This window comes from Orcinus orca, chromosome 13 (assembly GCF_937001465.1).
Source record: "Orcinus orca chromosome 13, mOrcOrc1.1, whole genome shotgun sequence".
Lineage (NCBI taxonomy): Eukaryota > Metazoa > Chordata > Mammalia > Artiodactyla > Delphinidae > Orcinus > Orcinus orca.
In genome coordinates, this window is record NC_064571.1 from 61,414,464 (window position 1) to 61,428,923 (window position 14,460).

Sequence of the window (14,460 nt, forward strand, 5' to 3'; positions counted from 1 at the left end):
GATGCCCCTTTATTTTTCTTTAAAATTTAACCAGTTATTCCAAAGTCAGCTATGAAGCAGGCCTCCCTCATTCAAAACCAATTCACCTGCAGAAGGTTAGCATACTATTTCTTTAGGATCCTCAGAATCCTCTATTCTGTAAAACAAAACAAAGCAAAACACCCCAGAAACTACTAAAAAAAATCTGCCCAGCTGATTTTTTTTTTTTTTTAAGGCGGGTAGGAAAGAAGGCATTTGTGCCTTTTATCTGAGGATTTCCTTCCGCGTAAACTTGTATGATCGATCTGGAGTGCGACTTCGTGGGTTCAAATTCTGACTCCACTTCTTACTAGCTAGCAGGAGGGAGGGTGGGAGGGTAGAAAACCGCCCCACTTTGCCCATGCAAGCATTTCAATCATTTACTTGGAAAGAGAAATCATTTAAGATTATATCGTTTGATTGTAAATGTATTACTATAGTGCGTGTGATCTTGGGTAAGTCATATAATCTCTCTGAACCCGTTTCCTCAACTGTAAACCGGGAAACAATAGAGATTCGCAGCGCCGGTAAAGCTCAAAAAGCACAGGGCTGTCACGTGGTAAACGCCCAACTTCTTTACTTACACTTGATAACCCCGGAGGCTCGGAAGTACACTTCCTACCTGGGTAACTACTATACAACCCACCCTTTCTCCGGGCTCGTCCTTTCCCCAACCTTGGAGAAAAGACCATTTCTCTCTCGGGTCTTTAAAATACTTTGTACTAGCCGACTGGAAAGGGCGCCGCGGCCGGGGAAGCTACCGCGGCCCCAAGCGCCTTGGGCTTCCCCTTTGACAAGAGAGTCCCCACTCCGAGAGCAACGCGAGCCCAGATCCGGCCTTCGGGTGGCGGCCCGGGCGGGCGCGGCTGTGCGTGCGCCGCGGAGGGTGGTGGCGGTCCGCGCCCCGCCCTCGGCCGCCGCCCCCGCCGCTGCCTCGGCGTGTCAGGTGCCGTGAGAAGCGCCGAGGGACATCAGTGGAGCCGACTTTCCAGAAGCGGCGCACGCAAGGCACAGCTCCGCACGCAAGGGGGAGGCGACAGCAGAAGAGATTTTTCAACCCAATAAAGTTCGCAGGCGCGCGGAGATTGGCCTCCTCCTCTTCTACCCCCCACCCCCCGCCTCCTCCCTCCAGGAATCTTCAGAGTGCCCTCCCTCCCCTCCTCTCTCCAGTGTTCGTCCCAGCTTGGCTCCCCCGCCGGGCGCCAGGGCCTCCGACGCGGCCAGCGTTGCCCCGCGCTCTCCAGTGGGCGGCGCCACCTGGAGGAGTTTCTACGAGGGAAACCTTGGGGCCAGCTGCGGTGCGCCAGCGCTAGCTGGCCTTTGTGTGCCAAGGACACTCTGGGCCCCGGGGCGGGGGAGCGGCGTCCTTCAGGGATTCTCGATCTCGCCGTGGTCATGTCAAAACTGACATGACCGGCCGATTTGCTTGCGAGAACGTTAAAATAAAAATAAAACAATTCGGGATGCAGTAAGGCAAACCGCTACCACAACCGAACTTGCTTTTCCAAACTGACAGGTTTCCTTTCCCCGTTCTGGCGCCCAAGCATCTCGAGCGGTTTTCTCTCGGGGAAGGACGCTCAAGCCACCGAGAGGGAAGGGAGGTCGTACCCTCGGGGCGTGGAGGCGCTCCCACCGAGAGCGCAGGGAGGTGCTCAGGCACCGGGGAAACTGTGCGGCCTCGATCTGGGGTGACTGCGAGGAAGAGTGGTTTTTGGGCAAACGAAAAGTTCACACCGGTGCTTCCAGGAAAGCCGCCAGCTACTGCGCCAAGGCCGTCGGGGCGCTCCGGGGCCGCCTCGCGTGACTACCCGCGCGCGCGGCGACCCAAGCTGTAGTCCGAGAGGCTTGGACTGTCCCGGCGCGCCCCGCCCCCCGCAAGCCCCGCCCCCGTCAGGTCCCGCTGCCTCCTCCCCAACACAGACCTTAAAAAAGAGAGAAGCGGGATGGCGCGTTTTGACTCTCCCTAGTGACTGTGCAAACGGGCCACGCCTGTGCGACGCCAGCTGTCAGAGTCGTGCGGGGGGCGTGGGGGCTGGGAATTGACTCTGTTCATCGACCGCAGTCTCAATCCCCACGCCCTGAGAAAACCCTGACTTTGCCGAGGCCCAGGTGCAGCGGGGCTCTGCAAAGAAGACACCTTTCTCCGCCCCCATCCCAATCCAAGCGCCTCTGGCTCTGACGACGCCTAGAGACTCCAGAGTGGGCGCTGAAGTTCCCAGACCTGGCAACAGGTGTCTAGGGCGGGCCTCCGACTTCCTGGAGACACTTAGGTTGCGGTCTTGAATCCCACAAAGGCCCCAATCCGTCCTCGGAGCCGGCCGTCTGGCGCTGCTGGAAACCGCGCCGCCTTGCAGGTCAGTCTGTCAGCGGAGCCGCGTTCCTGCGGCCTCTTGTGATGGGTTCTCGCAGATCAGGGGTGACGGGGGGCGCAGGGGCCGGGGTGGTAGGCACTTAGAGGGAACTGAGCGCCACAGCCTTGATGCACTCTTCCTCGCAGTCACCCCAGATCGAGGCCGCACAGTTTCCCCGGGACACAGCCTAAGCACCTCCCTGCGCTCTCGGTGGGAGCGCCTCCACGCCCCGAGCGTACGACCTCCCTTCCCTCTCGCTGGCTTGAGCGTCCTTCCCCGAGAGAAAAGTCATCAAGGCCTTGAATTGCAGGAACCGTTACGCGGCTGGGGCGGGGTCGGGGGGAGTCTGGGTCACAGAGAGGTAGAAACACGACCCTTCCCTTCGCTTTTGGGGAATAGGTTTAGAATGGCAAGAGGCGTCTTCAGCGGCGTCTCCAGTGAGCTAGCCCTGACCTGACCTACGCACGACCCCCTCCCTACCCAACAGTGCACGGTAGCCCGAGGCCGGGGGTAGGGGCGTAGGGCGCCCGCCCCTTTCTCTGCCTACCTGAGTGTCACGCCTTCGCCCTTCTCTCCCCAGCATGGCCACCAGCCTCAGCCCGGACGATCATCTGCCGCCTATCCCTCTGTCGGCCCAGCAGACCATGCTCCTGTTGCTGCTCTCGGTACTGGCCGCGGTGCACGTGGGCCAGTGGCTGTTGAGGCAGCGGCGGCGGCAGCCGGGGTCCGCGCCCCCGGGTCCCTTCGCTTGGCCGCTGATCGGAAATGCGGCGTCAATGGGCCCGGCGCCTCACGTCTCGTTCGCACGCCTGGCGCGGCGCTACGGCGACGTCTTCCAGATCCGCCTGGGCAGCTGCCCGGTGGTGGTGCTGAACGGCGAGCGCGCCATCCGCCAGGCCCTGGTGCAGCAGGGCGCCGCGTTCGCCGACCGGCCGCCCTTCGCCTCTTTCCGCGTGGTGTCTGGTGGCCGCAGCCTGGCTTTCGGCCAGTATTCGGAGAGCTGGAAGGCGCAGCGGCGCGCGGCGTACAGCACGATGCGAGCCTTCTCCACGCGCCAGCCGCGCGGCCGCCGGGTGCTAGAGGGCCACGTGCTGGGCGAGGCGCGGGAGTTGGTGGAGCTGCTGGTGCGCGGCAGCGCGGGCGGCGCCTTTCTCGACCCGCGGCCGCTGACCGTGGTGGCCGTGGCCAACGTCATGAGCGCCGTGTGCTTCGGCTGCCGCTACAGCCACGACGACGCCGAGTTCCGAGAGCTGCTCAGCCACAACGAGGAGTTCGGGCGCACGGTGGGCGCGGGCAGCCTGGTGGACGTGCTGCCCTGGCTGCAGCGCTTCCCCAACCCTGTGCGCACTGCCTTCCGTGAATTCGAGACGCTCAATCGCAACTTCAGCAGCTTCGTCCTAGACAAGTTCCTGAGGCACCGTGAAAGCCTTCGGCCCGGGGCCGCTCCCCGCGACATGATGGACGCCTTCATGCTCTCGGCAGGAAAGGAAGCTGCCGCGGGCTCTGGCGACGCGCGGCTGGACGAAGAGTACGTGCCGGCCACCGTCACAGACATCTTCGGCGCCAGCCAGGATACTCTCTCCACCGCGCTGCAGTGGCTGCTCGTCTTCTTCACCAGGTAAAGCCTCCAGGAGGCTTGGGATGGCCTTCCTCCCCTCCTCTGTAAAAGGCAGAATGGAATTAGAATATGCTGAGGTCGCGACTAGCGCGCAGGGAGGGTTTGGGGTTTCGCTCCAGGTCCCAACCTCCCAAATCTGAGACCGCGTCCGGAAAGCGCGACTCAGGAAGGCGCGGTGCTGGCCGAGATGGGTGCGCACGCCCGCCCCACCCAGCGGCGCCCGGAAGGCTCCGCATCTCTGATCTTGTCGCTACCGGCTCCGAGGGGGGGCAAATTTGTGTGAAACCCCTTGGAAAAGCAAGAGTTGTTTTTCAGTGCCCAATGATCATCCCCGATCTCCCGCACTGGCACAGGAGAAGCAAATTTGGAACGGTTCCGAAGGAAAGGGCAGCGCAGTAAAAAAAAAAAAAAAGTTAAATAAACACAGCAGCCTAATCCGCTCGGCCAGTCTTCAGCGCGGATCGGAAGCCGCCCGGCCCTGGAGCCAAAAGCCAACCTCTCGTCAGGGCTTTGTACACCGGCAAAGGTAGCGATTGGCGGTCGGGCCTCACGGACTGCTAATCCGAAACTTCGGGAAAGCGGCCAGAAACCAGCGGATTGTGCTGGGTTTCTAAACCCGCCGCGCTAGAAGTGTCAGTGTAAAGAATGGGAGAAGCAGTAACTGTACCGAGCGCAGAGCGGCATCTAGAAAGGCAAACTGGTTATCCGGGAGGCACCTGCAGCCCTCTAGGATCCTTGGGCTCGGCTCGGTTAGTTGGACCCCAGTCGCGGACCTCTGCTAAATTTGTACACGCACGAATTAAACAGGTCCCCGGTATCCCCAGATTGAGCAAATAAAAAATAAAATTTACATAGGACATAGTTATATTAAAAGATTAGCCGCTGTTTATCTGAAATTCACGTCTAACTGGGCAGCCTGTATTTTATCTGGCAACCTTACCCCAGGGGTAAATGTCTCATTCAAGGCAACTCTTGATTGCCTTGAGAGACCAGAAATCCTGGTTGTGCAATTTCTTGGCGCACAGGAAAGCGATAGGAGAAGCTGAATTTGCTGGCCCCCTAGAAACTGGAAGGTAAAAACAACTTCTTTTGTTGTTAGAATCCACTGCATTAGAATCCTATATTTCCTTATGTACTGTACAACTGCTTTTCACAAATCCTTCTTCTTTTTTTTCTTTCTTTCTTTTTTTTGGTTATATTTAAAATCACTTTTCAGTATTAATATCATGGAAACACATATGGGGGAGGGGCAGAAATCGAATAAAGAGAAGTCAATAATAACAGGTCAGGAAGAAGACAATTCCAGAATGGGATCAATAAGTCCTTTGCATCCCCCGATAAGCATGTTATCTTTTGAAACAGCCTTTCTTTTTTTCACTAGAAACCGAATTGTAAATCGTTCTCCGGGTACCCCAATTGGGCAGCAAAAAGAAGTAAAACAATTTTGGGATCACTTTCAATTCGGTATAGCTAATGAGTCCTTTTTTCTTCTTTTTAGTGAAAAAATACGACAGGGGTTGGCAAATTACATTACCTGTTTTTGTATGTAAGTCTTATGGAAATACAGCTATGCCCATTCATTCTTGTGTGGTCTATGGCCGCTTTCACACTACAGCACAAGGCAGAGTTGGATAGTTGGGAGGCAGAGGGTTTGATCCACAAATCCTAAAATATATACTATCTGGCCCTTTATGAAAAAGTTTGCAGACCCCTGAAGTATGAAGCTAAAGAGGCGATTTTTAAAATCACCCATAATTTCACCACGTGTGCTTAATTTTTTTTTTCAGATTCGCAAGAATTATTTACAAATGTTTTGACTTCTGACATTTCCACTCACTGTAGTGGACATTTCCCTGTCTTTTAAACTTGATTTTAGTAATTTTTTATGGCTACATAACATTTTGCCATAGTAACGGATTGTTATGTACAATCATTTCTTGTGTTTTAATGTTGATTGCATTTTTAAAATTTCAGCTATTGTGGTTATGTTTTTGTACCTGCTAAGTTATTTCCTGAAAACACATTTCTAGATCACTGGGTTTTAAAAGGGTGGGGAGGAGTTACCCTTATAGATCTTGCTTTGTTTTCCGAAAGGATTGTACTAGTTTTATTGGCAACAGTGAATAAGTATTACAATCTGTACCGTAATCTCGTGAACATTGGGGATTTGCTTTTAAATTTAGAAGATATGCAGCTTTATCTCTCAGGATACCAATTATCTTTGTATAAAATGAGAACAGTGTGTCTGCTGGAATTGTCTAGGGAGATGAGGAGAAAAGAAGAACTCACTTTGAGGGTTACATTTTAAAAAAATTTTTGTGGACCCCGGGGCTTTTGCCTTTGTAGACATCTTACTCAATAAAAATTTTTTAAATTAAATTTTATGACTACATTGGTATAAAGATTAATATATTAAAATTATATATTGAAACATTCTCGTTGACCTAAAAGTTTATTTTCTTCTGATAAGAAATGAATTTTCATGAGTCCCTCAAAAGTGCTGTGGGTCCTAGGCACTGTCCCTGCTGTGCCCCATGGAGAAGTCGACCTTATCCATTGTTGTGCTTTTTCAGGCTGAGAAAACTTAGACCTTTTTTTGACTTATGATGGGAAAGAGAGCTTGAGCCATGGGAGACTTATTACAGGAAATATAACAAACTCCATCCTGTAATGCAGTGATAAATTAGGAAACCATTTTAGATTTTTTTTTTTGCTGGAAATCTTAATTCAGTTTCTGATTCAGATAGCCAGTTTAAAGAAGAGTGGTATTAAAATAAATTGTAATGGGCTTTCTAGATGAAAGAAGAATTAGTGTTCCTGACTTATTTTCTCTCTCTGCATTAAAAACCAAACAGGTATCCGGAAGTGCAGGCTCGGGTACAGGCAGAACTGGATCAAGTGGTGGGTAGGGACCGGCTGCCCTGCCTGGACGACCAACCGCACCTGCCCTACGTCATGGCCTTCCTTTATGAAGCCATGCGCTTCTCCAGCTTTGTGCCCGTCACCATTCCTCACGCCACCACGGCCAATGCTTCTGTCTTGGGCTACCACATCCCCAAGGACACAGTGGTTTTTGTTAACCAGTGGTCCGTGAATCATGACCCAGTGAAATGGTCTAACCCAGAAGACTTTGATCCAGCCCGATTCTTGGACAAGGATGGCTTCATCAATAAAGACCTGGCCAGCAGTGTGATGATTTTTTCAGTGGGCAAACGGCGGTGCATCGGGGAAGAGATTTCCAAGACGCAGCTGTTTCTCTTCATCTCCATCCTAGCTCATGAGTGCAATTTCAGGGCCAATCCAGACGAGCCTTCGAAAATGGATTTTAATTACGGCCTGACCATTAAACCCAAGTCATTTAAAATCAATGTCACTCTCAGAGAGTCCATGGAGCTCCTTGATAGTGCTGTCCAGAAGTTACAAGCTGAGGAAGACTGCCAGTGAGAAGCCAGAGGCAAGCAGAAATTTTATAAGTACACAAGTCTTGGGGGATGGAGAGTAAAATTAAGGTTTGCTTTTCTTTTTCCTAGCTCCTCTGTGCCACTTTCTCAATTAGCCTCTAAAATGAGCATAAACCAACCGACCCGCAGATGATGTGCTTTGTACACATGTCCTCAGAATGGCATCTCATGAGCAGTGGGCTGTGTAGGAGCTCCAGGAGCTATTTTGAGTCAAAGAATTAAAGGACCCAAAGAATTTTTATACATATATTGAATGTTGGTAATCATAATTTCTTGAGGGAGCATTCTTTGGAGTTAAAACACACATGTGCGTGTATACAGAACTACCTAATAAAGAGGCCTATTAGTAACCATGCCTTGTCGGGTGGGATCCAAGATGGATGTGCTGAAGTCTGCTCCATCGAAAACCATATTAAGCAAAGTTTCAGGAAATACTGTTGAATATGCAAAGGCAAATAATTTCAGTGTAAGACATGTGATTTGGGGTGATAAGGGAAAAAGTAAAGACCAGAAATTCCCTTCTCACCTTTCCAATAAAATAGCTTGGTTAGGCTCTAATATCTATGGATGGATTTATCTTTTTGCCAACTGATGGGCTTCCTGTTACTTTTCTGGATGAGTCATAAAGTTATTTCCTTGGAAAGAAATTAATAGCAGTTGATTTAGTGGGTTTCAGTGATTTCATGAATTTTAAAGTGTAAATTGTAAAAAATTCCAAGCTGAAGTCATACTGCTCTTGGTTGCCAAAGTACAGAATTTCAATCATGAGAAAAAAAAGTTACCAGCTTAGCTAAGCTTTAAGTTGTGTGATTGTAATGTACTGACTTCAGTAAATCTCATAGGTTAAAAAGTCACCAAGTAGTGTTCAATATAGGTACATATATTACATAATTATTCAGAAGCAATATGTATTAGTTATTTTATTATTAAACAGTATTAATTATTTTGGTCAAGAAAGGGTTGAAAAGTATCTTTTATAATGTCACAGCAAATAGAAAAGTACAACTAATTTAACCAGTTTTGGTCCAAATACATGGTATGAACTTGATTAAATCAACTGTTTTTGACATCATGGAAAGCAAGTTGAAACAAAGTCTCTTCTCTCATCCAAAATTTGAATGAAAAATCTCAAAATTAGATCTGCAAGATGTGTTCCTTATCACTTTACAACATGCTTATTAAAATTATATTCACAATACAGAATCTTTTTTGAAATTGATCTAGTTAATAGGTTTTAATTCCAAACTCTTGACGTGCTTAAATTTTAATTTTATTTTAAAGCCATTCTGATTATTGAGTTCTAGGAAGTTACTGGAAATCTGACCATTAGCCTGTGAAAGGCAGAGAGATCGAAGCTGTGTCTGCCTGGGGAATAACGAAAAAATGCAATGAATTATCTGCATGTTCTTTATTAAATAACAAGGGGGGAATTCCCATTATAATGGACCTAGTTTCTCTTTTAAATGATTTTCAAAAAATAGCATTGGTGTTTGTGTTTTGGAAAGTCAGAATCAGTTTTGGGAGATTGTTTGGAGGATTGCATTGCATTTCAGTGGAGCCAGTCAGATCAGTTGTACTATTTAAGATGGCCAACCCAGCGAGCAGTCACTTTGGTAACTGTGAAAACATAAAGCTTGAACAAAATCTGTATGTTCAGTTTATGTAAATAACCTGAAAACCTTTTTAAAAAAGTGATGGAAGATTAACAATGTACAAAGTGAAGTTTGGAGTTTTAAGTCTTTTGCTCGCAAACGTCCAAAAGAAGTTGTGCAGTGTCCTAAAAGCTTACTGCTTGTTACATTTCATTAAGCTTTTAGGAAACTTTTTATCAAAATTATAAAGGGAGGAGTGTATGATGGTTGTGGGGTCTGGTAAGAGAAAGGAGTGGAAAATAAAAAGAAAAGGAAGAAAGATGGTTAGACATTCTCCTACTCCTTCAAAATTAATTAGTCTGAAGTATGAATATTTAGAAGAAAGATGTTCCACGTGCCAGTGTTGAATCCCAAGTAGATTTTAAAAAATCTACAACATAGCAACTCTATTTTATAATTTGGAATTTTTATTAATAAAAATTTGATATAATTTTAATTAATAAAATCTCACAGCTGTACCTCTTGAATATGAAAACACTGTGCCAGTATTTTTAAAGGCACTAAAGTCAACTGTGGAAATCAGGCTTACCCAATACATTTCAATTTGGGGGGTACTGGCTATTTCAAAACATTGTTACCCACCCTTCCCTGCACCCCACCCCCTGCAGGGCTGAGACAGTAATTTGGCGTTGCCCTAGCCTGCTTACTGTGAGAGATGGTGTGGCAGCAAAAGTAATCATGTACCAATCTGGATGCCTGCTTAAGTCAACCGGGTCCAGACGTGCTGTAGCCGGTTTTTAGGTCCGTAGGCTTGGTTCATCTGGCACTTTCGGCAGTGGGCTGAGGTAGAAGAAAGTAAGGTGGGAGATTTCCTGGTTTATTTAATATGTTTGTAACCCAGTTAAAGGAAGGAAAGCAAAACCAAAAACAAACAAATAAAAATAACCAAATTCGGGGGCTACGGTAATCAGGTTGCTAGCTTGATCAGAAAATCTAATATTATTTCTGCCAGAGAAAGAATGTACTTGCTGGTCACCATTTTACTCAGAACATCTAATCCAGGTTATTACAATAGTTAAAGTATATTGTTTATTAAATGCTTCATTTATATATTAAAGCTTTGACTTTGTAAGGAAACTGCTTTTTTTCCAAAACAAGAGGAAGATGTCTCAGGTTTGTTTTGTGGATTATCTAAAAGCTTTCATGTCTCAGAACTTAGCCTTTACCTGTGAAATGCTATTATGGCCTTAATATTTTCATATCACATCTATATTAGATCAAATAGTTGCACAGCATTATGTATTAATTTGTATGTTTTTTAGCTATGACACAACTTTGTAATACAAAGGTATACTTTAGTAGATGTTTATAATTCAAGGATAGCTTCTTATTTAACCTTTTCTTGTTTTTGTATTTTATCATGTATGCTTTCCATCTGTACATAGCAACTGTAATACATAGTTGTAACCGAAATAGATTTGGGGGACACAGCATTCATTTGTGGCTTTTACTGTTTGATATGCCAAATTTAAAAAATTCTACACCTGTAATTACCTGTAATAGGACACCATTACCAAAATAATAAAAATCACTTTCATAATCTTGTTAGGAAGTTTTACTTTATGTTATAGCAAATACAGTCTAATGTATTTATTTATTTCAACTACTATTTATAAGTGCTTGACGTAAAATGTTGCATTGTAAATATTTTCTTTGGCCATTCTACATTTTAGGCAGCTTGCCTTTTTCTTTTAAATAGGCTTTCGACATCCAGACTCCTACCAAATTCTTGATTTCTCCTTATTTTTTAAAACTGAAATACAGTTGGCTTACTATATTATATTAGTTTTAGGTGTACAGCGTAGTACATAGATTCAATATCTTTATAGATTATGCTCCATTTAAAGTTATTACAAAATAATAGCTATATTCCCTGTGTTGTACAATATATCCTTGTAGCTTATTTATTTTATACATAGTAGTTTGTACCTCTTAATCCCCAACCCCTATTTTGCCCTTCCCCCCTTCCTTCTCCCCACTGGTAACCACTAGTTTGTTCTCTGTATCTGTGAGTCTGTTTCTGTTTTGTTATATACATTCACTTGTTTTATTTTTTAGATTCCACATATAAGTGGTAACATTTTTGAATTTATAAGAACCAACTCAGAAGTTAAATATCAGTGGCAAACACCTGGCAAAGTGGCAATTAATTTCTAATTTTGAGAGATTGAATAGATTGAGATTTTAAGATTCTGACCTTATATTTCTGCTTCATCTAAAAAATGCAGGACATATTTTTCCCCCTCAGCAGCATACCAGTCCTTTTCCTTGAGTATTTCATTCATTCTTTTTTTTTCTTTTGACAGGAAAGCTTTTGTTTTTAATTTGGTTGGTAAACATTTATTCATTCATTTTGTAAGGGCCGTGTGCCTTAATTAATAAGTGCCGTTAATGTCCAATAAAATAGAATGGATGAGAGTATTCTTTAATACACTATGTGGAAATATTTTTCTGCTGACATTTTTAACCTGGTAAAAGACTTGACTTCCCAGAGCCCCTGCTGGCACTCCCAAGCTTTCACTGCCCCAGCCTCACAGACGGCAGGGCCGTGCAGTAATCTGGGGCTGCCCCTTATTTCTTCCAGAGTTTAGCTCCCATTATTGTGAAATCAGGAAAAGTAATTGTAAGGTATAATTGCACACAGTGTCATTGATCCTTTGACTTGAGAACATCATTTTGGAAGCCGAAAGGTATAGTTAGGAATTGGTTTAAGAGAATACTCACTTGTTTTCCAGATGTCCTAACTTAGGATCTTGGAAATGGTCATAAAGGTTCAGGATGAATGAAATAAATATTTTCGTAGGAAAAATATTTTTTAACAAAATTGTAATTGGGGTCAGGTGTTTGCAAAAATGTTAAGCAGAGTTGAATTCCACCCAATCAATCTGGTAGAATATAAGACTAGAATGCAGGGTGGGGAATGAATGCAGCTCTGGACATAAAACAGGTGTGAGTGTTGCAAACTCATAGAGATTGTTTCTATAACCTCAAAATCGGTCAGTTTTCCTGCACAAGTGCTACAGAAGTTTTGGCTGTTAACTTGCCCTTATTTTGATTTAGTGACTCACATACTCTCTGCTCTCAAGTTTTGATCTATTAGTTATAATTCTTGGAGAAGGGAGGAGAAAGAAAAGAAATTAATATATTCAAATATATTTGGAAGCAATTATTTTTAATGGGAAAGATTGGAGGAAAATAATCTAGTTTAAACAGGTAGGGGCAAGCTATGGGTAACCAACAGCTTTGTTTGTAGCTCCTTTATTCACTCACACAGAGGCTACGTGGTCTTCAGTAACACTTTTCAACAGGGGCCAAGTATGAGGGGAAGAAATGAAACTCAGATATGTTTTAAACTAATATTATGTTTCATCACCCTGCTAAGCACGTGAATGCATCATCACACAACAGTCCTGTGAGGGAGGCAGTAATGTCACGGGCCAAAATTCTACGTTGAAAAGTGTCAGTGTCTGGATGTTCCCTGGAGATGAACTGACTCCAAAGCCTGCTGTCTTTGGACTAGAGAGCTTGTCACTTACCAAGCTGCCCATGTTTGGGTATACAGGCTAGTCCGTCTGTTTTTCAATTCCTGCGATTCCTGGAGTTTCAGCAGCGGTGCCCCTGCTTTGTCTCGGCCACATGCCACAATGACAGTGTGAAGTGCTAGGAAGACTCACAATACTCCTTCCTTCTGAGAGAAGCATCCTCAAGCAAGAAAAAAAGAAGGGTGTGTGTGTCATGCTTTGTTTTTATAATATTAAAACTTCTCTCCCATAATCTGTGAGCCAGGAATTTTTGCCTGAAGGCCATCCATAGGTTGGACCGGATGCCTGATTTGAGAACCCTCTCTGATAGGAGTGGAGGAGTGCACCACACTGGATATTGGCTCATGTGACTAATCAGAACCTTTCCTGCTCTCAGAGACCTTGAATAGGATTAAATAGGATACTCTCAGGCCAGAGAGAGAGAGCGCAAAACCAAGGCATGAATGAGACAGGTGTGTTGACGGGAAGCCTACCTTTGAAAACAGTGTGACTGGAGCTACTGGAACTGGTTTCGGACCACTTGAGATCCCTTTAGGTGATAGAAAGGCTACATAAGCTAACCAACTAAATATATTTTGTTAAATAAACAGCACGCTATTACACAAATTACGCAATATTCCAGCACGCACCTAACAGCCCCTGAGAGCCCTGCAGGTCAGGGGTTAGGAGTCGCTCCACCAGCCTGAAAAATCTTCCAGCTTCTTTAAAAGATTTTTAATTCTGCTTTTATTACTATTTGCCTACTTTTGTTTCTTTCCCTCTCCATCTCAATACTGCCTAATGTGTACTTTTTTTGTACGCGTTCCAACGAAATGTGTATGATTGTTTTGTATACATGTTTTTTTTTTAATTTTATTTATTTTTGGCTGCTTTGGGTCTTTGCTGCTGCGCGTGTGCTTTCCTTAGTTGTGGTGAGCGGGGGCTACTCTTTGCTGTGGTCCCCCCGCCCCCCCGTTCACATTTCACTGCTGCTCGCCTTCAGTAGGCACCTTGGGCCTTCCACTGCCCTTCCCAGCAATCACCCTTTCAATTTAAGCCTCTGCAGTTCCCACAGCCCCCAAGCAGATCCAGTTGGCACTCTGCTTTCCTAGCACTTGGCATTGACATTGAGGGAGAAAGTGGGGAAACAGGCTGGATAAAGCAGTGAGAGAATAAGGCTGAATTTTCACTGTCGTGTTTTCCAATGTGGTTTCCAGAAACTTATTGCAGTAAAAAGCAGGGTGAGCCTGTCTGCCACTTAGTTTTAATTCCTAACTTCAAGAGATGGTTCTGGAAACTGCTGTGGAAGCTTGGTTAATATAAACCACCACCAACAAAAAACTGTTCTCCTTCCTCATTGCCCCACCAGGCTCATTTTTTTTGTGACAGTGTGCCAGGCAGTTCAGCTCATGATACAGACTTGCCGTTTGGCTCTGCAGAGTTTAGTACCTTTTTCACTTTCTTTGCCCAAACTTCCCATCACCCCCCTGTAGTCAGAGCTCAGGTTTCATCTTAATAAAGCCTGCCTGGAGCTCTCTGTTTAATACTCAGCCTGGCCCCTTCCCCAGGCACTCTCAACTCCCTTACGTTGCTCTTCTTCTTCTTCTGTTTTTTTTTCATAGGACTTATCTCCTGTTAATATAACATAAAATTAATCTTTTAATTTCATTCATGGTTCATGGTTTATTGTCTCTCTTCACGAGATCCCACTTCCCAGGGTGTCAATGCGGCAGGGGTGGGCATCTTTATGTTGCTTGGCAAGTGAAATATCCAATCATCCTGCTGCATTTCCTACCCAACAGCCCCAACAAATGATTTGCACTATATTTTAAAGTCAGA

General features: G+C 45.6%; 1 protein-coding gene and 1 long non-coding RNA gene across 2 annotated transcripts in view; one reads left to right on the plus strand and one right to left on the minus strand.

Moving 5' to 3' along the window:
• The window catches only part of LOC125960932 (uncharacterized), a 52,267-nt gene extending 49,260 nt beyond the window's left edge, over nucleotides 1-3,007 (minus strand). The window contains exon 1 of the long non-coding RNA XR_007471126.1: nucleotides 2,917-3,007. This is a non-coding gene — a long non-coding RNA (uncharacterized LOC125960932). The remainder of the gene's footprint in view (nucleotides 1-2,916) is intronic.
• On the plus strand, nucleotides 89-10,641 carry LOC101289532 (cytochrome P450 1B1). Its single transcript, XM_004265043.3, has 3 exons — nucleotides 89-2,372; nucleotides 2,950-3,987; nucleotides 6,843-10,641. Exons 2-3 carry the CDS (start codon nucleotides 2,951-2,953, stop codon nucleotides 7,429-7,431), a joined length of 1,626 nt encoding a protein of 541 aa, XP_004265091.1. The 5' UTR covers nucleotides 89-2,372; nucleotide 2,950; the 3' UTR covers nucleotides 7,432-10,641.
• The last annotated feature ends 3,819 nt before the right edge of the window (nucleotides 10,642-14,460 follow it).